Source organism: Ambystoma mexicanum, chromosome 11 (assembly GCF_040938575.1).
Source record: "Ambystoma mexicanum isolate Mex_15411 chromosome 11, UKY_AmexF1_1, whole genome shotgun sequence".
Taxonomy (NCBI): domain Eukaryota; kingdom Metazoa; phylum Chordata; class Amphibia; order Caudata; family Ambystomatidae; genus Ambystoma; species Ambystoma mexicanum.
This window is the reverse complement of record NC_090934.1, coordinates 1,016,499,929-1,016,525,177: the sequence shown is the minus strand read 5'-3', so window position 1 is coordinate 1,016,525,177 and position 25,249 is coordinate 1,016,499,929. Positions and strand designations below refer to the sequence as shown.

General features: G+C 50.3%; 1 protein-coding gene across 1 annotated transcript in view; it reads left to right on the top strand.

The window, feature by feature from the left end:
- The window catches only part of LOC138504048 (uncharacterized), a 1,098,987-nt gene that overhangs the window by 197,649 nt on the left and 876,089 nt on the right, over positions 1 to 25,249 (top strand). Inside the window, exon 2 of the mRNA XM_069624235.1 lies at positions 10,233 to 10,264. Coding sequence (XP_069480336.1) covers positions 10,233 to 10,264 — 32 coding nt within the window. The remainder of the gene's footprint in view (positions 1 to 10,232; positions 10,265 to 25,249) is intronic.

Here is a 25,249-nt window from a genome sequence, read left to right as displayed (position 1 = left end):
AAGATGTGTGCGGAGAGAGGTGTTTCCTCTCAAGGCACCAAATTGGATATGATCCAAAGAATCGTGGCGTGGCAAGAAGCGCAGCTTGACGCTATAACTTCTGAGGACAGTGCGGAAGGAGGTTGGGCTGCTCTCACTGGTAGAACCAACGGTTCTGCCGCTGCACTGATCCACCGCGACCACGAGGACAGGGAGGATGAGATGTCTAATGTTTCCTCTGCCAGTGCTGATGGGGAGGCTATGCTTGAATTCAAGAAGCAAGAGCTGCGGTTTAGGCAGAAGGAGCTTGAGTTCAGCATAGCCAAACTAAAAATCGAACAGGCAGAAAAACAGAAAGACAGGGATCACCAGTTGGAACTGGCCAAGCTTCAGGTTGCAAATGGGTCCAAGGGTCCTGGACATGGGTCTGGGGCCTCCTCTCATCCACGGTTTCCGAAAGATCTGCTCAGTGTGTATGAGGAAAGGAATGACATTATGGACTGGCTGAATACGTTTGAGTATGATGTGAAGTTCAAGAAGTTGACAATGCTGATAAGATTGCCTGGTTACTCAGCAGACTGCCCCATTCTGGCTGTAGTGCCATTATGGAAATGTCGAAGGCTGAGCGAGCTGATTTTGCAATGTTAAAGCAAACTCTCATTTTAAAGTTTGGAAAGACTCCGGCCCAATATTTAAAACGATTCCGAGAGTACAAGAAAAAAGAAGGTGGTACTTGGGTATCTTATGTAACCGAATCCTTAAAAAACTTGACTGGCTGGGTCGAAGGTTATAAGGTTTCTACCTTTGAAGGCATGATTAATCTTGTCATGCTGGAACACATTTTTGCATCTTCTTCCCCGGAGCTTAAGCAGCATTTGGCCGATTCGAAGGAGATAGATCCTAAGAAGCTGGCCATTGCAGCAGACTTATGGGTGTCACATCGAGTGTCCCATAAGGACAAAACTTATCCTGGTAAGCAGGAGGAAGGGAAAAAGTCCAAAGATAAGGAGGGTGGAGAATCTGATAAATCTTCTTCTCAAAAGGGCCACAAAAAGAAAAATAAGGGTAAGACACAAGAGAACTCACAGGGTAGTGAAGGTCAGCCTCCGAAACAGAACTCTGGTTACAATAAGCCTCCCTATGTAAACAGACCCAATGGATCTTGTTTTGCTTGTGGAGCAACTGACCACGTGAAGGGGGATCTCCGGTGTAAGGTTAAACCTTTGGGGGTCCACTCCGCTAATCTGGCCTTCTCCTCCTACGAGGAAGAAGAGATTACAGGAGCATCCTTCTCCTCAGACTCATTTCCCAGCAGGATAGAAGCTGAGGTAGTTTTAGTTTCCCTGGGTTCCTGGGAGCCTAAAGTCGCAGAGGCTTATGCTAGGATTCCAGATAATACCAAGCACTACTTTAAAGACAGTGTGCTGATCAATGGAGTAGATACTCCAGCTCTTAGGGATAGTGGGTGCAGTCGAACTGTAGTGGATTCTACCTTGGTAGACTCAGAGGAAGTTGCCAGAGCTACTCTGATGCCCACTAAGTTGGCTGACGGCCCACTCCGTATGTTCCCAGTAATACCTGTAAATCTTACTTTAAATGGTACAGCAGTCAGGATTCCAGTGAGCATTCAGAGAAACGCCCCAGGAAAGGTCTTGTTAGGTAATGATCTCAGAGCTTTAGGGCTCCTAGGAGACACTGCCGAAAGACCCTACACACGGTCTCAAGCACGGGCAGCATTGGCCAAGACCAATACGCCGCCCCAGCCGAAGGGGAAACCCAAGGCGAAAGGAGTAAACAAGTCAAGTCGAGGGAAAGAGAATATTCCCCCGAGCTCGCCTACCACTGCGGTGGAGGAAGTTGGTCAATCGCCCGGGCCTGACGAGGAGGTGGCGATGCCTGAAGTATTTGACCCCAACGACCATCCTGAACTAAAAGACTTGTTAGTAGAAGGTGGTCCTGATAGGGACGAATTCAGTTAAGGCCAACGTGAGTGCCCATCTCTGGAAGGCCTAAGGAGACAGGCCTGCTCCCAGCTTGAGGGTGAACCTCCTGGGACGCATCGGATTTATTGGGAAGGTGGACTCCTGTATAGTGAGCCCACAGAGTCTACAGAAGGAGACCATAGGTGGTTGGTGGTTCCCCTTGCTGTTAGGCCCTTCCTCCTGCAGTTGGCGCATGAAGTTCCCCTTGCTGGTCACCTTGGTATTAAGAGGACCAAGCAAAGGTTATCCATGCACTTCTACTGGCCCAAGATGGGGGTGCAAGTAGAAAGTCACTGCAGGAGTTGTGCCTCCTGCCAGTTATCTGGTAAGGTTGGCTCGACAATCCAAGCTCCATTGGTACCACTCCCAGTTGTGGGAATACCATTCGAAAGGGTAGGGATCGACATCGTTGGTCCCCTTGACCCGCAAACATCCTCAGGCAATAGGTTTATCCTGGTGCTGGTCGACCATGCAACCAGATATCCTGAGGCCATCCCATTGAAAACTGTAACTGCCAAGTCAGTTGCAAAAGCGTTACTTGGCATATTTACTAGGGTTGGCTTCCCTAAAGAAGTTGTGTCGGATCGTGGCAGCAACTTTATGTCGAAGTATATGCAGGCTATGTGGAAAGAATGTGGGGTCACCTACAAGTTCTCTTCTGCATACCACCCCCAGACCAATGGTCTGGTGGAACGTTTCAACAGAAGGTTAAAAAGCATGATTGGGGCTCTGGAAGAACCTCAGAGAAGAAAATGGGATCTTCTTTTACCATGCTTACTGTTTGCCTACCGAGAGGTACCACAGGAGGGTGTTGGCTTCAGCCCCTTCGAACTTCTGTTCGGTCATCCTGTACGGGGACCCTTAGCCATAGTCAAAGAGGGATGGGAGATGCCCACTCCCCCTGTTACTACCAACGTAGTAGATTATGTGCTGGGGCTCAGAAAACGGATGGTACTTCTGATGGGCTTGGCTAGTGATAAATTGAAGGCAGGACAAGCGCTGGTGAAACATTGGTACGTCCAGAAAGCTTCCCTCATCAACTTTACACATGGTCAGCAAGTCCTGATCATGAATCCTATAAGGCCTCGAGCTTTACAGGACAAATGGTCAGGCCCTTACACAGTGGTGGAGCCCCTGTGTGAGGTTAACTATTTAGTGGACCTTGGAAGGCCTGGACAGGCTCCAAAAGTGTTTCACGTAAATAGGCTGAAGGCTTTCGTCCCAAGAGTCGAAATCGCAGCACTGCTACTGGCTTCAGATGTTGAGGAAGAGGAGTCTGAACCTCTCCCCGACCTGTTCCAAAGCGGTCCTTCAGATAGCTCCTTTGAGGGTGTCCGAGTGGCCCCTCACCTGACTTCTGATCAGCAGGCTGAGGTGAAAAGTTTGCTTAGGCAGTTTTCCCCCCTGTTTTCACAGTCGCCTGGTTTGACACCTTGGTGCAAACATAACATAGACATAGGAGACAGTGTACCTACCAAAAGTAGGGGATACAGGATGTCAGACAAAGTACGGTCTGATATTAAGACCGGGGTACACAAGATGTTAGACCTTGGGGTGATTGAACCCTCTAATAGTCCTTGGTCCAGCCCTGTGGTTTTGGTTCCAAAGGCAGGCACTTCTGAATTGAGGTTCTGCGTGGATTACAGGGCTCTGAATGCTGTCACCAAGACAGATGCACACCCCTTGCCTCGAACAGATGAGCTGGTGGATACTTTGGATGCCTCCAAGTACCTCAGCACGTTTGACCTCCGTGCTGGCTATTGGCAAATAGCTTTAGCAGAACATGCCAAGAAGAAGACAGCGTTTTCGACTCCAGACGGCCTTTACCAATTCAGGGTAATGCCGTTCGGGTTGAAAAATGCACCTGCCACTTTCCAGAGGTTTGTGAATCATGTTTTGAATGGGTTGGACGAATTCTGTCTTGCATATCTGGATGATATAGCAGTTTTCAGTGCCACCTGGGAAGACCATGTGAAACACCTCGGGATTGTGCTCCAGGCTCTTCAGAAAGCACACTTGACCATAAAGGCTAGTAAATGCCAGATTGGACAAGGCTCAGTGGTTTACCTTGGACATGAAGTAGGTGGAGGGAGGATACAGCCTCTTCCCAGTAAAGTACAAGCAGTACAGGACTGGCCTACCCCCACTACACAGACCCAAGTGAGAGCCTTCTTAGCACTCACAGGGTATTGCCGAAACTTTGTGGCAGACTATGGCACCATAGCTGCCCCTCTGACTACCCTCACCACTCCGAAGAAACCCAAGAAGGTAACTTGGACCGACGAGTGTGAGAAGGCCTTCAATGGCTTAAAAGACTCCTTGTGCCAGGCCCCAGTCCTCAGGGCCCCTGATTATCAAAGACCTTTTGTCGTGCAGACGGACGCCTCTGACACTGGGATAGGAGCTGTACTAACACAAGTAGATGAGAAGGGTAAGGAACACCCTATTGGTTTTATTAGTCGCCAGTTTAAGGACAGAGAGCTCAGATGGTCCACGGTAGAGAATGAATGTTTCTCTGTTGTGTGGGCCCTATGAAAGCTGTGCAAACTGACCATAAGCCCTTAAAGTGGCTAATGAACATGAAGGGGGAGAATCCAAAGTTGCTTAGGTGGTCCATAAGTCTACAAGGCTTCGACTTCACTATTGAGCATAGGCCAGGTGTCCAACATAGCAATGCTGATGGGTTGTCCAGAATGTTTAACCGACCTGAACAAGAGACTCATCCAGGGGTGGATTAGTTCCCCCTGTCCATAGTCTGGGAGGGGCGAGTGTTAGGAAAGATTTCGTAATTGTGGGTAATTTTCCTTCCATGTGGCAACCCCTAAACTTTTTGCTGTTGTTTTTACCATGATCTAGACTTTGCCAGAGAAGTGCAGCCTTCTGCCGCACTCCTCTGGGCTTTCGCTCCATTCTTACGGGGAAACTGACATGCCCTTAAGACAGTCAGTACCGGGAAACGCTGTTTTCCGTAGTTTCTTTATCATGTTGCGGCTATCGTGCAACATGACACAAGAGGGCACTGTAAGCTAAGTTACTGCTCTCTTGGGTCTCTAGCCTTCTACAGGCCCTAGATACTCTTTTTGGATTGTAACTGATCGGTGCAAGTGAATCACAGACGGGAATGGTGGCAGCGATCGTTTCTTGTGTTTTGAGCTCCTTTTGGCGTTTTAAGCGCGTTTCTCGCGCTTTGCCCAAAATGGTGGCCTGGCTCCCAAAATGGCCAGACCACGAGGCTCCTTTGTCCTGTCCGCTGACTGTCTTGCTCCCTTCACCTTCCCCAGGTCGAGCCGACCCGGGGCCTTCCTTATTTGGGCATGTACTTTCCCGCGAAACACTGATGCATTCGCGGGCTTCTACAGGCCTTGTGTGTGCCTCCAGGATGTGGGCTGGGATGTCTGGTCCCAATACACATCCTGGGTGCCAGAGAGTCTAGGGTGGTGTGAATGCCTGGGACCACCGTGGTCCATGATAGGTCCACGTATGGTGTGAGTGTTGATGAGCGGATCTCCCATTGGGTCCCCTCCGTTTTGGCGCGAAGGGAACCGTGGATAAGAGGGGGCTGGAAACGCCACTACCATGTCAATCTCCTGAGTTCTCACGAACAAGGAATACAGGAGCCAAGTATCCTGCAACCACGAGGCTGAACCGAGGAATCGCTGGTGACCCGCTGAAGGACTGCTCCTCTGCACTGCTGTCGCTTTGTGAAACCCTTTCTACCTCTGATCGAACCAGAAGGCCTGTACTGGTACTTCGACCCTTGGAATAGTGGGAACAGCTATTCTCGGCATCTTCACCATCTCCTGCACGTAAGCCTTCGGAAGTGTCTCTGGGCCATCCAGCAGACTGACCAGCCTACCCAGGAGTCTTGCTCTGTAACCGCCGCCAGGTTGTGTTGTATTCCTAGTCCTTGTCACTCTCACACGATTCGTACACTTGGCCTTCCCAGGTCTGAAGTGAGTAGTGTACATTTGGCTGAGATACACACGGCCGCTCCGTTGCCCTGCTGTGGTAACAAACTGTGCGGGTTCACTTTGTTTGGGACATCTTTAACTCAACTCTGCTGCTGCAGAATCTACACTACGACGAGACGTCCCCTGCTCTCCTGAACCTGCCAGCACTGAAACTGACGCGGAGAAGCCTGGGTCTGCTTGCACCGGGGACCGGTGAGTAGCATAGCTAGGAACTGGTCGCCCTCCTGCAGGAGCCCATAGCTTTTCCCCACTGTGTCAAAACAGCACGCCTTTCCGTACTCGCGCTCTGCTTCTGCCCACAGCGGAGGCTGCGCTTGAGTCGCGGAACTCTGTTCTTCTTCATTTGTGCACTAAACTGAACTGCCTGATTCCCCCGAAGAGACTCCCCTTTTTGCCCGTTGGCACCAGCGTGTGCAGGTACTTTTGAGCACAAGGCTCCACTCTTCGTAGGGCTCGGACTTCCTTTTAGTTAGGTTCCTCTGAAGGCGGACTGGGTCTAAGCATTATTTCGCACTGCCTGTTTTCCTTCCCTTCTAGGTGGACTACACATTTCGTGCATCTAACGCTTTAGACTCGTTTGTATTTGTATATATATTGTATTGGTTTGGTATGTGTTGGTTTACTAGAGTTGTATTGTGATTTCTCGCTACGGTCATTGTTTTAAAGGCCTTGGAATAAATGTGTATATATTTTTAATATAACACCTGTTTGGAGTAGTTTGTAAGTGTCCTTGCTTTGTGTGCTCATTGCGGGCTTTCAGTCACCCTCACCCCTCTTGAGACCTAGTCTTGACCGCCGCGATCGCTACCCTGATTGGTCTGGCTTGTCCAGAGGTTATCCTGTTCCAAGTAATTAGGTTGGCCTTCTGAACTTCTGCGCCGCCAGGACAGAGTTCAGAAATCCGTCTTAACACCTTCTCATGGCCGTACAGGAGAACCCCACCCGACCTGCTTATGCACCTGAACTGTGTCTTCAAAAGGCCAAAAGTCTGCTCAATCACGACGCGGGTACGGGTATGTGCACGATTGTAGTCCTCTTCGTGCCTGTTCTGTGGGTTCCGTACAGGGGTAAGGAGCCACCTCTTCAGGGGATAGCCAGCATCACCTGTAAGGGGGGAAGAATGGGGACCTGTTTCTGTTCACCTCAAGAGCGGCCTGTACATTTCACACAAATCGACTTTGCATTGTGATTGAAATCCACGATTACTAGCATGCATGCAGACGATCTGTGTGACTGCAATGTGCAAAGGTGAGCTCGACCCTGCAAGTGGAAATGCCCGATTCATGCCTCCGACAGTAATTGACATGTCCTGGGTGAGGCCAGGTCTTAGGTGTCCCTGGGCCCAGGCAAAATTGGTACCACACTGCTAGTGTACTGCCATTCCGACATCGATGTTGCGATGCTGTGAAGCATCACTTCAGTGGTGCTATAGGTGCGTGGTTCAATGCTATGGCTAGGGGTGATCCCTTTGCATGCATTCAAGGGCACATTGCTATATTGATGTTGTGCTGCGCTAATTCTGTATAACTATCTTGACGCCATGTTACTGATTTGTGTATTATGTGGTGTGTCATGATGTGCAATGTGGATGTGGATGTGGATGGATGTGTGATATTTGGAAACCTGGATTGTTCTCAATGCTGTGCAGCTTCAAATTGCATGTGGGTTCTTCTCAAGCACATTGTGGCCTTCCCTGATGGACATTGGCGTACATCTGTATGTCCATTTGTCCTACGGACGGCTGTCTACGCCCAGTTGGAGTATGTATCTCCCCCCCAAATCAAACCCAGTTGGAGTATGTATCTCTCCCCCCCAATCACACCCAGTTGGAGTATGTATCTCTCCCCCCCCAATCACACCCAGTTGGAGTATGTATCTCCCCCCAATCACACCCAGTTGGAGTATGTATCTGCCCCCCCCAATCACACCCAGTTGGAGTATGTATATCTCCCCCCCCATCACACTGCCATGTGCTTGCCCTGCTACTCACCAAGTAGCCACAAACGTTGTCCGGCTTGTCGCTCCATGTAGCGTGGTATGGTTGAGTTCCGCAGGACCATTGAATCATGGGTTGATCTGGGAAATCGGGTACAACAATGTGTGATTATCTTGTTTGCATCACATACCTTTTGGACATTGATAGGGTGAAATTTCTTTCTGTTCCGGTAGACTACTTCATTGTGATGTGGAACCACCAATTCCACATGTGTACAGTCGATGGCCCCGATGCAACTTGGGATGCCTGCCAGTGAATAGAAGCCAACTTTGGTGTTTGCGATCTCCTGGGCAGTCCGTGGCAGGAATATGTGTTCACGTGCATGCTTCAGGAGGGCATCGAGTACCTGGTTCAGCGTGCGTGAGAATACTGGTTGTGAGATGCCATGCATCTGCCCCACTGTATGCTGGTAGGTGCCTGTGGCCAGGAAGTGGAGCACGGTCACCACCTTCAGTAGAGGGCGGATGGCAGTTCTGATGTCTATGAGGTTCACAATGTCGTCATGTATCAATCATGTCCACGATGCTGGTGATGGTATCCTGGTCCAGATGGTACAGGGTGTGTATCTGCTCAGGGGTTAGGTTAAATGGACTGGCTCGGATCCTGGGGATTGGTGGCTGCCTCTGTGGTATTACTACGTGCCCTGGTGGTGCTTGCTGCGCCTGTCTTGCCCTCCTCCTCCTCCTGCGTCTCCTCTGTACTGCCTGTTGTTGTTGCTGCTGCACTGCAATCATGTCCTCCAGCCCATGTAATGCTGCTAGTATTGGAACCATCTTGATGTGGGAAGGGGTGTGTGAAGGGGTGTGGTATGCTCCTTTTGTGCTGGCACAGTCTCCATTGCCTCCACCTGTGCTGATTGTGTCCACCTGTGGCAGTTGGGAACACTGCTCAGTTCTCTTAACGGGTGGTTCGCGATGCCGGTATTAGCGCCATGCCGGTAAGGGTTTTTTGGGACTTTACCATGCCGCTATTTGCATGCCCGCATGGCTTGTGATGGTATGCTATTAGCGACATGCTGCTATTTACGGGATGAAGGGTCGCGCACCCGCGAACTAGCCGTTATTAGTGGCACCGTACTTAGCGGTGCCGCTAATAGCGGTAACCCGGGTCGTAATTGGGGTTTGGATTTAACGATACCGGTATTCCATTACCGGTAACGTTAATCCCTTAACGCACAACGTGTAATGAGGCCCTTTGTCTCAAATGCACAATTATGTCATAGAAAAATAACTGTTAAAATGCTGAAAAAGTTAACAGCTGTATGAAAACAACTGCTGGAGATGAATGCAAGAAAGCAGCTTACCAATGAATTAGTACATGGTAAACAACAATAAAAGTGGTTTGACCAAATTTGAAAAGGTCTGTTTGCATGAAATGTTGGTACAAGTTATATACTTCTACCTGGATGATTAATATCCACTGCTGTTGTAGGGATGTTGTAGGGCTGACTCATTCCAGCCACCTCTTTGAAGAATGGTTTCATACATGATTTATAGTATGTTACATTTGTAAGTGGCAGGTCTCCTTTCATTCCTTATTCTTGTTTAGTCCCCAGTCCTCCCACTCAGGGGCACCAGTCTAGTTCTCTGTAGCTAAAGAGCAAAACACGTATTAAATAAAGCGGGAGTTTGTAAAAAGCTATTTTAGTTTTCTCTTTTAAACATTTATTAAAAGCAATGTGTAGGCAAATTCCCCTTTAAATGGTGATGGTACTTTTCATGACTATGTATAGACTTGTTTGTTCTGTGTTGAAATTGAATTTAGTTAATATTTTTGTATACTCTCCAGATGTGCAATTGGGTGAAACTCTTGCAGACACTATTTAAATAGGTGCTATTTATATACTTTGGATCTTTTAATTGTAAAGGTCTTGGCAGTCCCAATATGATGCTACTCTTAGGAATATTAAATAGTTCAAATTTTAACCTTTTTGATGAATGCGTTTTGTTTATTTGGATGTGTCATAGAACTGGATATCACATGAACGATTGTGTGGCAGAATGGTAGCTAATGTAGATTGGCAGGTAGAAATATCGTAGTCACAAAATGCTGCAAGGGTAGGTCATTTGTAGAGGGCTAATTGAGTCTCCATCCTAATTTGTGTCCTTAAGAAATGTTAAATCAAGGTCCTGTGTGGTTGGAACAGCAGGTATGTCTTATGCCCTGTGGCTAACTATGTGCCTTTTAATTAATGATGCATTGTTGTTCTATTATTCATGGGATACAGCATCAAGAGGGAAAGAAGTAAAAGCTAAGACATTTCCAATGTCATCCATTTATTCATATTATGTTACTTTCTTCCAGGAATTCATGCGTTCATGACTCATAAATTCCAGGTACGTGGCATTTTCATTTGTTACCCTAAAAATGTATGTGTGTGGGAAGGGTCAGTGGGGGGGCTACATTTTTGTGTGTATATTCTGTTCATATCACAAATGTCAGCATCTCAACCATAATTTTTTTATTTTATTCATTTTATTGAGCATTTGTTAGGCGCTTATACAACTGAATAGTGTTTCAAAGCGCCACAGCGCTAAATGGGAAGGGAACAGGGTTAACATAACAAAGACAAAAAAACAGTAAAAAAACAGCCATGGTCCCACAAGGCCTTTTGGCATTAAGACATGCAAGTGCAGAGAGGAGAAGTGCAGGAGATAAGGAGGGAGGGGGGAGCAGAGGAGTGGTCAAGTGCTGTTGGAGGGCCCGGGCGAGAGTGCTAAGGGGAGCCAAGGAGTAGAACCTCAGGCTAAGTGCTAGTGCAGGCAGCTCCCATGGATGGGATGCAGAGTCGCAAGCAGATGTCCGCAAGGTCAGAGGGGAGGGGGGGTACTGGTATCGACTGGGAAGAAGGGCCTGGAATCCTGTGAGATTCATGAGGATCAGGCCACCAGTCACAGCAGCAGTGGGGTGATTAGCAGGGAAGGGAAAGAGGTAGAGAACAGCAGAGTTTTTAGCAGTTTCCAGAACTTGAGGAGTTCCGGCTCAAGCCTGAGAGGGGACAGGGAGGCTGTTCCAAAGGGATATGATATGATATAAGTCATTTGTAACGCGATTGTACACATGTGTTTCTAGGCGCGACAAGACAAGGGAGGGAAGACAGAGGGAGGACAAGACAAATTATCTTACTAGGCCATGTGTCATTCAGATCGTGCAAGTGCGAGAATGAGAAGTGCAAGGGGAAAGGGAAGGGGGGGAAGTGCAAGGGATAGGGGAGGGGAGGGGAAACCAGGGCAGCAATGCTGTGAGTAAATGCAGCCAGGGTAGCACGGCTCTGGGTAGTGCAAGGAGAACAAGGGACTGTAGGGTTACAGTTACAGCCCCTAAGTGTGTGGTAGGCCCGGAGACTGTGCAGGGGTGACTGATCAAGAAAGAGCCTGGTACCCAGTGAGACTCTGAGGGTAGTCAAGCAACCAGTCGGTAGAGCAGACAGGTGGGTCAGGTAGGTCAGCAGGGGAGGGAGAGAGAGAACGCAGAGGAGAAGAGGAACATTTTGAGCTGCTTCCGGAACTTCAGGTGGTCCGGATTAGGTTTAAGGTGGGCAGGAAGGACATTCCAGAGGGAAGCACCTGTAGAGGAGAGAGGTCTACCCACACTCCCTGTCTGGAGAAGTGTCTAACCCTTAGCGAGTTGGAGGTAGTTGGGCAAAGGGCTCGAGAGGGAAGGTATTTTGGTAGAGAGTGTTGGATGTAGGACGGGCACCGGCCCCAAAGTCTTGGGTGTGCAGTCAAAATATCGAAAAAAAGGTTGAAAGACAAAAATGTTGAAAAATAAATGTAGAAAAAAAAAGTCGAATTCCTCTTTTTTTGATTATATATTTATTTTGAGGTCCGTGAATAAAAAAAATGGGTAAAACAAAAAAAAAATGTAAAAACAGAGGGGTTGGGGGGAACCCCCCATTTCGATAAAAAAAACATCATAAAAAAAAATTCGACATTTTGACTTTTGACCTTTTTGTTTTCGATTATATCACTATAAACCAAAGTCTTGCAGTCCTGTTCTGGACTAGTTGCAGATGGCTGAGTGTAGAGGAAGGCAGATTGAGAAAGACTCTGTTGCAGTAGTCCATCCTAGAGAGAACCAGAGCTCTGGAGACAGTGAGTTTCTAGGGGAAGTGAGGTAGGGAAGAGTTCCTTTGAGGAAGTGCAGTTGCAGTTGCAAGTGGGACTTCTTGGTGACGTCTGAGATGTGAGGAGAGAAAAAGAGAGTGGAGTCGAAGAGAACACCAAGGTTTTTTGCCTCGCAGGAAGGCGAAGGAAGACTGCCCAAGGCGGGCGGCCAGAGTGAGAGAGGGAAAGCAGGGGCAGGGGTCCCAATGAGAAGGATCTCCATCTTACTGGCATTAAGGCAGAGGTCCTTGGAGGCACAACAATCCTGAATCGCGGATAGACAGTCAGGAATGAGGGAGAGAGGAGAGGAGGTTAAGGGGAACCTGAAGGAAAAATCAAAGTGTCATCCGCATAACACTGTTAGAGGAGAAGGTAGAGATCAGGTGGGCCAAAGGGGACAAGTAGAGGTTGAAAAACCAGGGTGAGAAGAGCACTGGGGAATGCCACAGGTAGAGAGAGGTGGTAGAGAGAAAGGGACAAAGTTGAACCTGGCAGGGGCGAGCCAAGAGGAAGGAGATCAGCCACTTCATGGCCTGATTCGTAATGCCCAAGTTCTCATGAAGTCGATTGATCAGGATAGCGTGGTTGACTGTGTCGAAAGCAGAGGAAAGATCAAGGAGGATCAGGATAGAAGGAGTGCTGGAATCAAGGTTAGAGAGCGGAGCTCTGAAGCCAGACTGATGGTCATGAAGTCAACCAACAGATTCAGTGCGGAGAGTAAGCTGGGAGATGGCCAGCTTTTCCAAGAGTTTGCCCAGGAAAGGGGTGATGGAGATTGGGCAATAGTTTGCCGGGCAGGTAGGATTGGCCGACGGCTTCTTGAGGAGGGTGTGCACAAGGGAGTGCCTAAGAGGAGAGGGGAAGTTCCAGTGGTAAAAAAGTGATTACAGAATTCGGCCAAGGTTGGAGCGAGGTTGTCAATATGTCCTTGATGGTTCTGGAGTAGCAGGGGAGCACCTGTTTGGATGACACTTTCATAGATTGGACTTGTCTAGAAACCTTGTCAGGTGTTGTCAGAGAGAAAAAGGAGAAAGGAGGAGGAAAGGGAGAGATGGCCAAAGGGTGGGCGAGAGAGGAAGAGGGAAAGGAGATAGAGGACGTGGTGTCCTGAGTTTTAACAGAGAAGTGAGAGGCCAGAGCCATACAGAGGGCCTGGGAAGGAACAGGAAGGGTAGAGACTGCAACAGGATTGGCCAGTTTCTTGTAGATTTTAAAGAGTTTGGCCGTGTTGTTAGAGGCCGCAGAGATGCAGGCTTGTATGTATGCTCTCTTGTTGGACAGGACGGAGAGTCTGTATTGCCTTTGGATCAGGCAGCAGGCCAGTTTGTTAGAGGATGAACCCAAAGCCCTCCACTTACTCTCAGCCACCCTGCATTTGCATTTTATGACAGTGAGGTCGGATTTATACCAAGAGTTGCACTTGGAGGTAGACTTAGCTGGATTCTCATGACAGGGGCAAGGGTGTCCAGGGTGTTGGGAGTAGAAAGATTCAGATTAGAAAGGGATGTGCCAGGGTGTGAGTCAGCTGCAGGAGTAGGAGGAGCAGAGAAAGTAGAGGCAAAGGCGTCCACTTACACACGCTTCATTGGCCGAATGGCCGAGAAAGTAGGCGGCAGTGCTGGGGGTGGAGCTTTGCCTGAGGGATAGAGAGGTTCAGATGAAGGAAGAGTAGAAAGTGGTCAGTCCAAGAGAGAGGAGTGGTGAGAGGGTTAGAGAGGGGATGTCTGAGGTGATGAAAACATCCAAAGTATGTCTGGCAGAGTGTATCGTGCCAGGTGGCAGAATGGAAAGAGAGAGAGTATTGCAGAGGTTGCGGTAAAGATTGGAAGCATCCAGGTAAATGTTGAGATCTCTGAGGAGGAGAAGTTGTGAAGTAGAGGCAAGGAGAGAAGAGGAGAGGTTGGCCCATTCAGAGAGGAATAGGGCGACCTGGCCAGGTGGCCTATGGTGGCCACAGTTAGAGAGAGGACAGGAGAGATAGAGAGCCTACAGACCAGGCTTTCAAAGGAGGAGTAGGCCTGTGTAGGGATGACAGAGACAGGGACCCACTCCGGAAAGATCAGGGTTACTCCACCTCCAGGATGGTTGGTTCTGGGTTCGTAGAGGCTCATGTAGCCCCCAGGGAGAAGAGTGTCAAAACTTGTGACAAAACTGGCCGTAAACCATGTCTCGGTGAGAGAGAGCAAGTGATCTATAATTGGGTAATTCCTCTTTAGTTATTAACCCTCAGGGGACCAGTTCAATTGTGGCAAGCTTTCAGAGGTGTATTAAACAAAAGAGTGAACTGATTACCTCTCCCTTAAGTCCACGCTATTGGTATTGTCCAACATCTTAACACTGTGTCAAACTTTTAACACTGTATTTAACCATGCACCTAATCCAATCAAAATGTTTTTTTCAATTCTCAATTTAAAACATAGACAAACAAATAAAAAACATGATTTTTATGGGCCTCATTACGAGTTGCCCGGTAAAACCGGGTTCATTACCGGCATGCCGGAATGAGCAGGTCCTTGCTCGTATGAACCCGCTAATAGCAGGTGATTACGAGTGCGCAAGCACGCGCGTTACCCCATGCCGGTAGTGGCAAAACCGCCATGCCGGTAACGGACCACCAACCCCCCTATACCGGCATTGCGGGTACCGCCCATTCCGTAACTGCGTCATAACAACCACTAAACACCGGCACAGTAATACCGGCACGGTATTACCGTGGTCGCAAAAAAGGACCCGGAAATTACGTCATCGTGTCGGAACGGCAAATGAGCCGGCGGCCATCTTTAAAAACACAATCCATTGCCATCCTCCATAACCACCACTACACTCGTGTTGTTGTGTGCCACAACTGAAGCAGGATGTCGAAGGCCACCAGTAAATCCTCCCAAAGGAAGAAGAAGCAGCGTTTTTCTGATGCTGAACTGACTATGCTTGCTAACACCCTTCGAACAGCATGCAGACACAATCAGGAGCACAGACCTCAAGCATGCGGCACAAACCAAAAAAAAACAGGTCTGGCAGGTGGTCGCTCAGAGGGTGTCGGCAGTGGGGAGCACCCCAAGGAGTGTACGTGACTGCCGGAAGCGCTGGGATGACCTCCGGGTCAGGAAGATCCTTGCGGAGAACAGGAGGGCCACAATGGCGACAGGCGGTGGCCCACACTCCCCTGTGAAGCTCACCGCATGGGAGGAGACCGCAAGTGCATTCCTTGACCCGGAATCCATAGAGGGAATAGGAGACCAGGAGTTCGGCGCTGCAACTACCACAGAGGAAGGTGAGTGAACCATCACATCCACATATACCAAAACATGATGTGGCACAAGTGATGTGGAAGTTAGACTAGGCAAGGCTACATCAACACATCCATAGAATAATGAGTGCCACACCCTGCACCACACGCATGCTGAGTTAAAATCCCAATCCCAACAGAGGTGCAACATGACCCAACCATGCCCATGGGACCCACCACACACACACTAAACCAATGCTATGCCACCAGCCATGCATTGATTGCCAACATGTCCCCTCAGTGCACCAAATGCACTGATGAGGAAGATGGAACACAGGACAGGGGTGCGAGTACATCCAGTGCACGCAAAGGGACCAGGGCCACCGCCACCCCCCCCGCGTCCAAAAAAATGCCTGCTGCAACACCGAGTGTGCCACGCAAGGCATCAACCCTGCAGGGGGCACCTGCAGCGACAGAACCGCAGCAGGCACTCACAACAGTGGGAGCCGTTCCGCCAGCCACCACGGACGTTGTGTCCACAGAGGTGGATGATGAGGCTGGAATCATGTCTGGAATACCCACCCCAAGCCCCATTGCCAGCCCCCACCCACCTGCGGAGTCTGAGAGCCTGGACGATCCGTGTCTCTATGACTCTGACCTTGGAGAATCAGACATTGGGATCTTCCAGGAGGACAGTGCCCAGAACGAGGAGCCCACGCAGGTGCCTTCCACCACCCTGCCAGCCACCACCCTGCCAGCCACCACCCTGCCAGCCACCAGTACACCTGCGGCCGACACCTCCTTCGAGGCTCGCCTGGCAAGGGTAGAGGCCCGCCAAGAGTCAATGCTGCAAATCATGCATCCACAGGTAGACGCTGGGAATGAGGCCATGAGGGCCATAGCCACGGCCATTGCAGCCAATACAGCTGCCGTGGAGGCATCTACGTGTGCATTCAGGGAGTGCATGGGGTCACTGACACAGGCCCTTCTTGCCAACATCCCGCAAATGCAGCGTCAACACCTCGGCCCAGCCATGGGACTGACAATAGACACCTCCATCACAACAACCCCTTCCACCTTGGTGCAATCGAGCCCTGTGCGGTTAACGCGCAGGAGCGCGCGGCGCTCGGCCATGGCACCCCCAGACCCAAAAGTCTCGAGGAAATAACTGTATGGGCAATGACAATTGAAGAACTACATTGGTGAAGGGAACACTGTTTGTTGCACACATGGGGACATTTGGGATCCGTGGGGTGGGTGAGGGAGTTTGTTGGGGTATTTTCTGGGGTTTGTGGGGTGGGTCAGGGAGTTTGTTGGGGGTGTGTGGGAGGGGGGAGTGGGCACATTTTTGCAGTTTTGAATAATACACAAGTTGTGCGAAGAAAAATCCATGGCTGGACATTGTTATTTTTCGTGTGCATCCATTTAATGTGTTACGGTGTTCAGTGCCCAAATCCCAACATTCCCTGTGTGCATGTTCATATTGGCCCAGTGTCTGACTGACACAAGTCTTTCATAGTCCCTGTGTTTCAGAAGTATACTTGAATTTGTGCTTGCCGTACGGCATGGCCATCCCGTGCATCACGTACTGGCAGTGGGGCTACTTCACCTCCGTCTCTGTCTCCGTCTTCATCATCCTCGCCCGGCCCATGCATGTCAATGTCAGGTGACAATGGTACATTTCACAGGCCATGGTGATCTTTGCCACCTTCTCAGGCCTATATAGGAGTGCCCCACCAGACCTGCTGAGGCAGAGGAACCGCCACTTCGACAGGCCAAAGGTCTGCTCAATGACAACACGGGTACAGGTGTGCACACGATTGTACTCCTCCTCATGGCCATTCTGCGGGTTAGGCACAGGGGTGTGTAGCCACGGCCTCAAGGGATATCCTCCATCACCAGCAAGCAGTTTCAAATAGGTGTGTGTCACTCTGAACTCCCGTAATTTAGGGAGCACAGTCATGCCGCCAGCTATTTGGTGTGGCCATGCACATGTCCCTGTTAGCATGAAAAAATGTTATCTAGGTGCAATCTGTACTGTCATGAGGTGTGGTAGTCTGGTTGGCATTCAATAGATGATGCAGGGTGTAATCATGCATGCTGAGGCAGATATGCTGTGGTAGTGCAACAATGTTTTGACTCCAATTCATGCTGTTCATTATTTACTATGCATGGTCACACTACCCACATAGCCACACTTGCCGTCCTGTTCATTCATGCATTGCTTGCCATCACCATGGTGGCCTGGTTGTGCCTCTTACTTGTTCTCATTGATATGCATTATTTGTGATCTGTGGCCCAGTGAAGTGTCATGTACCGTTTGACTGGTTCAGGTCAGGAGTGTTTGGCTCTGCATGCATTCTCCAATCGCCGGCTATTCTGACCCAGGTGCAGTATTGCCCCCCCCCTCATGCATCCCCACACATCAGTACCCCAAAGCACTGCCATGGGACGGTTGTGCAACTCACCAAGCAGCCAGGCACGTGGTCCGGCATGTCGCTCCATTTGATGGGGTACCGTGGATGTACCCAGTAACATGGCATCATGTGTTGGTCCAGGAAATCGGGCGCAGCAATGGGTGATGATCTTCCTGGAGTCACATACCATTTGCACATTGATGGAGTTGTGTTGTTTGCGATTGCGGTACACGGCCTCTATGGCATGGGGGACTATCAATTCCACATGGGTGCAGTCGATGGCACCGACACAATTGGGCATGCCTGCCGGTGCCTGGGAGCCTACTTTGGTTTCGGCTATCTCCTGGGCAGTCCGTGGTAGGGATATGTGGGTTCTTGCGTGCTTCAGGAGGGCATCCAGCACTTGGTTCAGCATGCGTGAAAATAGTGGTTGTGAAATGCCATGCAGCTGGCCCACTGTGTGTTGGTAGGTGCCTGTGGCCAGGAAGTGTGGCACAGACACCACCTTTAGTAGTGGGGGGATGGCAGTGCATATTTGTATGTGTCTGGCAATGTTCTGTATCATATGCACTATGGTGGTGATGGTGTCACGGTCCAACCGGTACAGGGTGTGGATCTGCTCAGGGGTAGGGTTGAATGGGCTGGGTCTGGTGCGATGTATTGCTGGCTGGCTACGAGGCTCTGGTGGCTGCGCTGGTGGTAATGGATGGGCCTGTCTCAACCTCCTTCTCCTCCTGTGTCTCCTCTGTGCTGCCTGTTCTTGCTGCTGTTGTTGTTGTTGTTGTTGCAGTTGTTGCTGTAGTTGTATCAGTATAGGCAGGTACTCCTGCGCCATGTTTGCAAATGCTAGTGGTGGCATTTTGGTGTAGGAAGGGGTGTGGTGTTTAGTTGTGCTCCTTTTGTACTGGGCACCTCTGCATTGCCTACACCGGGGGGGGGGGGTTGTGGTGTGTGGGTGTGCTCAGTTCGTACTGGCACAGCCTCCTTTGACTCCACCTGTGGGGATTGTGTGCACCTGTGGCAGCTGCCTTGTATCTTGCTTGCTGTTTGCAGGTGGTCTGGGATGCCTGTATGGCCGGCATCGTGCAGGCCGTGATTACCGGCTTCGCGATGCCGGTATTTGCATGTATGCGTGGGTTGGAATTACCCCCTATTACCGGCATGCCGGTATTTGCTCCCTGAAGGTGCGAGTGTACGCGCCTATGCCGCTATTAGCGTCACCGTTGTTTGGTATGCCGCTAACACCAGGTTTGCAGGTCGGAATGCTACGGAGCGGTAAATTATGCCGGTATTTACATACCGGCATCGTTTTTCCCTTACCGGCATACCTCGTAATGAGGCCCATACAATGTGGACACAAATCTTATTCACATTAGTCTTTTCTATACATCGGTAATTACACAGCAGTAGGGTTAGTACAATGTGTGATTGCCAGTTTAATTCGACATGTACACTCTTATTAGTTTAGTCAGAGAAAAAAGAAAAAGAAAAACAGGGAAGACTGCCTTGTTTTATCTGACACACTTTCTACTACGGGTGGTAATACAAGAAGATGTACTCATGTGAAATTCATCACACCCAGATTGACTGAGGCTCTAAATTCTAGCCTCAAGAATAATAAGGCTATGGCCTCATAGATGGTCGACATACATTTCAGCTCCTTCTCGTCACTTAGACGTTATACCTAATGTCTACTGACAGCTATTGTTGGGCCTTCTTCAGGACGAAATATTTCTTGACGGAAAGGCTGAGTCTCAACACCTTATGGACATTTGTGTGTCTTGATACTGAATTGTAATGCCCGTGGACCTGGGCTAGGGCGGCAGAACTGAATACTTCTGTGTGCGAAATTACAGCTATTTCAGTGTTTTCTTATTCGCAGGTTCTTTCAAATTCTTGGAATTTTAGTAAATGCTTTTTTTATTAGAAGATTCTATTTTCTGAATTTTGTTGCTTATAGCGCCCTTGTTTTTCGCACTGCCGCAAGGAATCTGTTCCGCTGATTTCACAGGTATATCTGCCATCAAATGATTATATGGACTTCCAACGGTGAGAGCAAGGACATCTAGGAAGAGTTCTTTGAGGAGGTGACAGATGTCAAAGGAGTGTTTGACAGCAGAACGAGAGTTGAGAGTAGCGACGTGGAGTAGGTTACCGCATTTGAAAGACTTCTGTGGAGGGGTACAGGCTTGAGGTACACCCTGCAGAGGTGGTAGAGGGGCTCGAGGGCGTACAGAGGGGGAAGATGAGTGTGCCAGAGAGGTGGCAGAAGGAGTATCAGGAGATGGGAGGAAGTTGATAAGATACAAGAAACGCTTATTAAAACGAAAGAGATTGAGCTGAGGGCCCTGAACGAAGACATTGCCATTCAGATAGACATTAAAGATGGTCTTGGAGGAATGGAAGGGGGCCAAGAGAACCTCTCACCTAGTGCCAACGTTAATGGGAGAGGAGGAGAAAGGAGAGAGAACAGAGACCATATGGAAGGTCCATAGATCTGGAGAGGGAATTATAAAGTGGATGTCAGTCAGAGTCTGTCTGGTGGAATTACTGGTGAAGGTATCAACGATAGGGATAACTGGGGTGTAGACTAGTATGTCCCTCTTGAACCTCTTCCTTCCAGACATAGGGCCTCATTACACGTTGTGCGCTAAAAATCGTAAATTAGCGGCATGGCGCAATTAACGTGTCCGCCCTCGCAAGAGGCCGCTATTAGCGTGACATTACGAGTACGCAGACACGAGCATTGCGCCATGCCGTTAATGACCCTACCGCCATGCCGCTAAAGTGACCAAAAAGTCCCTTACCGGCCTCCCCGAAGGTGCAGATAGCACCTCCGCCCTCGCGCAGCATGCAAATATCGGTGACCGCTATTAGCGGTGACCGCTAAAAAGCGGTGACCGCTAAAAAGCGGAAACGGGAATAGCGTCATCGCACAGGAACGGGAAAGAGCGCGGCGGCCATCTTTAAAAAGACAATCCATTGCCATCCTCTGCCCCCTGGACCTGTACGTGTTACCCTGCTGCCTGGAAACCATCGTCACACCCTTAGCATGCCCAAGGCACTAAAGAAATCCACAGACAGGTAGCGAAAGGAGAAGTTCTCCACTGAGGAGTAAGTCATAGTAACTCAGACATTAGCAGACAATGCAGGAGTGGTCTTTGCTAATGACATGCGGAGGGAGACCCTCCTAAAGAAGAAGGCCATCTGGGAGGAAGTGTCAACCAGAGTGAGTGCCGTTGGCAATAGCACGCGCACCGTACGCGACTGCCGAAAAAGATGGGACGACCTGAGACTCCGGGTCAGGATGATCGTGTCTGAGAATCACAAAACTGCCACTGCTGGAGGATCAGGGTCTCCCATCAAGTTGAAGGAGTGGGAAGAGACTTGTGCAAACCTCATCGGGGTAGAATGCATTGAGGGTGTCGGAAGGATGGAGCACGGCGTGCAAGACACATCTGATGGAGGTAAGTGCACTGATGCAAGCATGCAATGTGAATGTACAGGTCCCCACAAATGTCAGCCCGGGATCACTGCATGTTTGGCCCAGCACCCACACATGCATACATCAACAGAGCCAAGTGCCACACACAACACTGCATGGATGAGGCACTGAAATGACACCTCACCTGCATCCTCCACGAGGATGCCCCAATGACATCCAGGGGAAAAGGGCCAAGGCCCCGATTGCAGCCTCCACAACAAGACCTGCGCGCCACTGACAGTGCCAAGCAACACCCTACTGCCCCTGCTCCAGAGGTCCACTCCCCCCCCAAATCCCTGCCACCGAGGGTCCACCCTCAGCTGCAGCCAGTTCGGCAGGGGAGGCTGCAGCAATTGGGCCATTGTCCGACGTGGATGAGCCCACGTATCTAGATCTGCCCATGCACACCCCAAGCCCTGCTGTAACCCCAGAGCAATCCCCCGCCCCCCAACCTGGCTCACACGTCACTGTTGACGAGTCATTAGAGGCCTTCAGTAGCCCCCCCAGAGGCGGCATCTGCAGACCGGCAGGCATCCAGATGCGCAGCAGACACACCACCACAGGCCGCCACTGCCCTTGACCTGGCCACCGTCATCCAGCGCCAGCAGGCTCTAACAGTGCTTGTCGGTCAACATGTGGAGGAGGCTGCCCGACTCAGGGCTGACCTCGCTGAGACATCCAGGCACTCCAGGGAGGGGATGGAGTCCTGCACGGACAGGCTGTGCGGCGAGCTAACACGCGTCCGGGAGGTGCTGACCCAATTCACACAAGGACAGTCTGCCACCTCTTCAACCTGCAGTTCGCAGCAGATGAGTCCACTGAGACGGTCTTCACGCACCACCAGGCGCACCTCCAGCCAGCCCCCAAATGCTGGCCCTGGTAATGGACAATAGGGCGTGAACGTCCATTGACCTCAGTGCATGCCAGAACACATGCATTGTTGAAGACTTATGAGGGACAGTTGTGGGGGCTGGGGAGAAGGGTGTGATGGGACAGTTGTGGGGGGTGGGGGGAATGGTGTGATGGGACAGTTGTGGGGAGTGGGGGAAGGGTGTGATGGGACAGTTGTGGGGGGTGGGGGGAAGGGTGTGATGGGACAGTCGTAAGGGTGGCGGGATGGATGGGGAGTTGCACATTTTTCTGTTTCTGTTCATTAATACACAGTTGTTTGAGCAAAACACAGGCCTGGACTCCTTCATTGTGTATGATCAATTTATTGACGCCAAGGTCCTTTGTGAGCTAACAAACCGACACCAGTGCCCCACCAGCCATATACAGGTGACAGTATGACTACATGTAACTCAGAACAATTGGTTGATCAAATGCTGTCTCACAGCGCGTCCCTCCTGGCCATCCCCTCTTGCATGACCTGCATCCCCTTCACCTCCATCCTCATCCGCATCATCATCCTCATCAGGTGCCTCCATTTCAACGTCAGGGGGCAGTGGCACATTCCGTCTCATACACATATTGTGCAGCATGACACATGCCGTGGTGATCTTTGCCACCTTCTCATGGCCATATAGGAGTGCGCCACCAGACCTGCTTATGCACCTAAACCGTGACTTCAGAAGCCCAAAAGTCTGCTCAATGACAAGGCGGGTACGGGTATGGGCACGATTGTATTCTTCTTCATGCCTGTTCTGTGGGTTCCGTACAGGTGTGAGGAGCCACCTCTTCAGGGGATAGCCGGCATCACCTATATGGGGGGAGGAATGGGTTCATGTTACTTTTCGGCACATGTGTGGCCTGTTCATGTCACATACTTTGACCTATCATTGAGAATCATGTGAACATTCAACTGCATCAATGAATATGGTCTGTGTGACTGCTTTGTGCAAAGGTGAGCGCAAGCATGCAAGTAGACATGCCCCATTGATGCCTCCTACAGTAATTCCCATGTCCTGGGTGAGGCCAAGTAATTGGTGTCCCTGTGGCCAGGCAGATTTGGTACCACACTGGTGGTGTACAGTGCTTCCGACATTGATCTTGCCATGCTGAGAGGCAACGCCTCAGTGGTGCCATGTGTTCGTGGTGCATTGTCATGGCTAGGGGGTCCCAATGCATGCATTCAAGGGCACAATGCATTGTTGATGTTGTGCTGTAGGAATGCTGCATGACTATGTTGATGTCATGGATGTCATATGTGCATTCCATGGCGTGGAGTGTCGTGCAATGTGGATGAGGATTGGTCTTTAATGTCAATGGGTTTGGATTGGCAGCTGTGTCGTGTTCCATATACTTGCATGTCCGTTCATCCTAAGTACGCTGCTGCCCTCACAGATGCCCATTAGCGTACATCTGTATGTGCATTTGTGCAACGGACTACAGGCCACACCCAGTTGGAGGATCTCTCTACCCCCCCCATGCACACCCAGTTGGAGGATCTCTCTACCCCCCCTGCACACCCAGTTGGAGGATCTCTCTAACCCCCCCTGCATACCCAGTTGGAGGATCTCTCTACCCCCCCCATGCACACCCAGTTGGAGGATCTCTCTACCCCCCCCCCCCTGCACACCCAGTTGGAGGATCTCTCTACCCCCCCCTGCACACCTAGTTGGAGGATCTCTCTACCCCCCCAATCACACTGCCATGTGCTTGCCCTGCTATTCACCAAGTAGCCACGAACGTTGTGCCGTTGGTCGCTCCATGTAGCGGGGGATAGTTGAGTTCCGCAGGACCATGGAATCATGGGTAGATCCGGGAAATCTGGCACAGCAATGTGTGATTATATTGTTTGCGTCACATACCATTTGGACATTGATTGAGTGGAATTGCTTCCTGTTTCGGTACACTAATTCATTGTGATGTGGTACAACCAATTCCACATGTGTACAGTCGATGGCCCCAATGCAACTTGGAATGCCTGCCAGTGTATAGAAGCCAACTTTGGTGTTTGCAATCTCCTGGGCAGTCCGTGGCATGGATATGTGTTCGGGTGCATGCTTCAGGAGGGCATCGAGTACCTGGTTCAGTGTGCGTGAGAATACTGGTTGGGAGATGCCATGCATCTGCCCCACTGTATGCTGGTAGGTTCCTGTGGCCAGGAAGTGGAGCACTGACACCACCTTCAGTAGAGGGGGGATGGCAGTTCTGATGTCTATGAGGCTCACAATGTCGTCGTGTATCATGTCCACGATGCTGGTGATGGTGTCCCGGTCCAGACGGTACAGGGTGTGTATCTGCTCAGGTGTTAGGTTGAATGGACTGGCTCTGATCCTGGGAATTGGTGGGTGCCTCTGTGGTATGAATAGGTGGCGTGGTGGTGCTTGCTGTGCCTGTCTGGCCCTCCTCCTCCTCCTGCGTCTCCTTTGTGCAGCGTGTTGTTGTAGCAGCAGCACTGCAATGAGGTCCTCTAGGCCATGTAATGCTGCCAGTATTGGAACCATCTTGGTGTGGGAAGGGGTGTGGTGTGCTCCTTTTGAGCTGCCACAGTGTCCATTGCCTCCACCTGCGCTGATTGTGTCCACCTGTGGCAGGTGGTAACAATGCTCAGTTCTATTAACGGGTGGTTCGCGATGCCGGTATTAGCATCATGGCGGTAAGGGGTTTGGGGGCCTTTACCATGCCGCTATTACCATGTCCGCTCGCCTTGTGATGGTGTGCTATTAGCGGCATGGCGTTATTTACGGGACAGAGGGTCGGGCGCACGCGGCCTGCCCGCTATTAGTGGCACCGTACTTAGCGGTGCCGCTAATAGCGGTGAGCCAGGTCGTGATTGGCATGGGGATTTAACATTACCGGTATTACGTTACCGGTAACGTTAAATCCCTACCGCCTACAGTGTAATGAGGCCCATAGTTAGAGGGATAGGTTAAGAGGTAGAGTAGCAGTTAGAGAAGATGGGAGAGAAAGAGAGCACCATAGGGGGTGCACAGGAGGTAGGTGGAGGAGAAGTGGGTGAGAGAAGAGAGAAGCACAGCCCTGTGGCACACAACTCAGAATGCACAGGGAGAGGAGGAGGATGGGGGCCCGGGTCACAATAAAGGAATACAAAGGAGGAGAACAAGTAACTCACAACAATGAATGGCACACCTTGCAGGGGAGGGGGTGATCTAGGTGGGAGACTGGAGAGAACCAGCAACAAT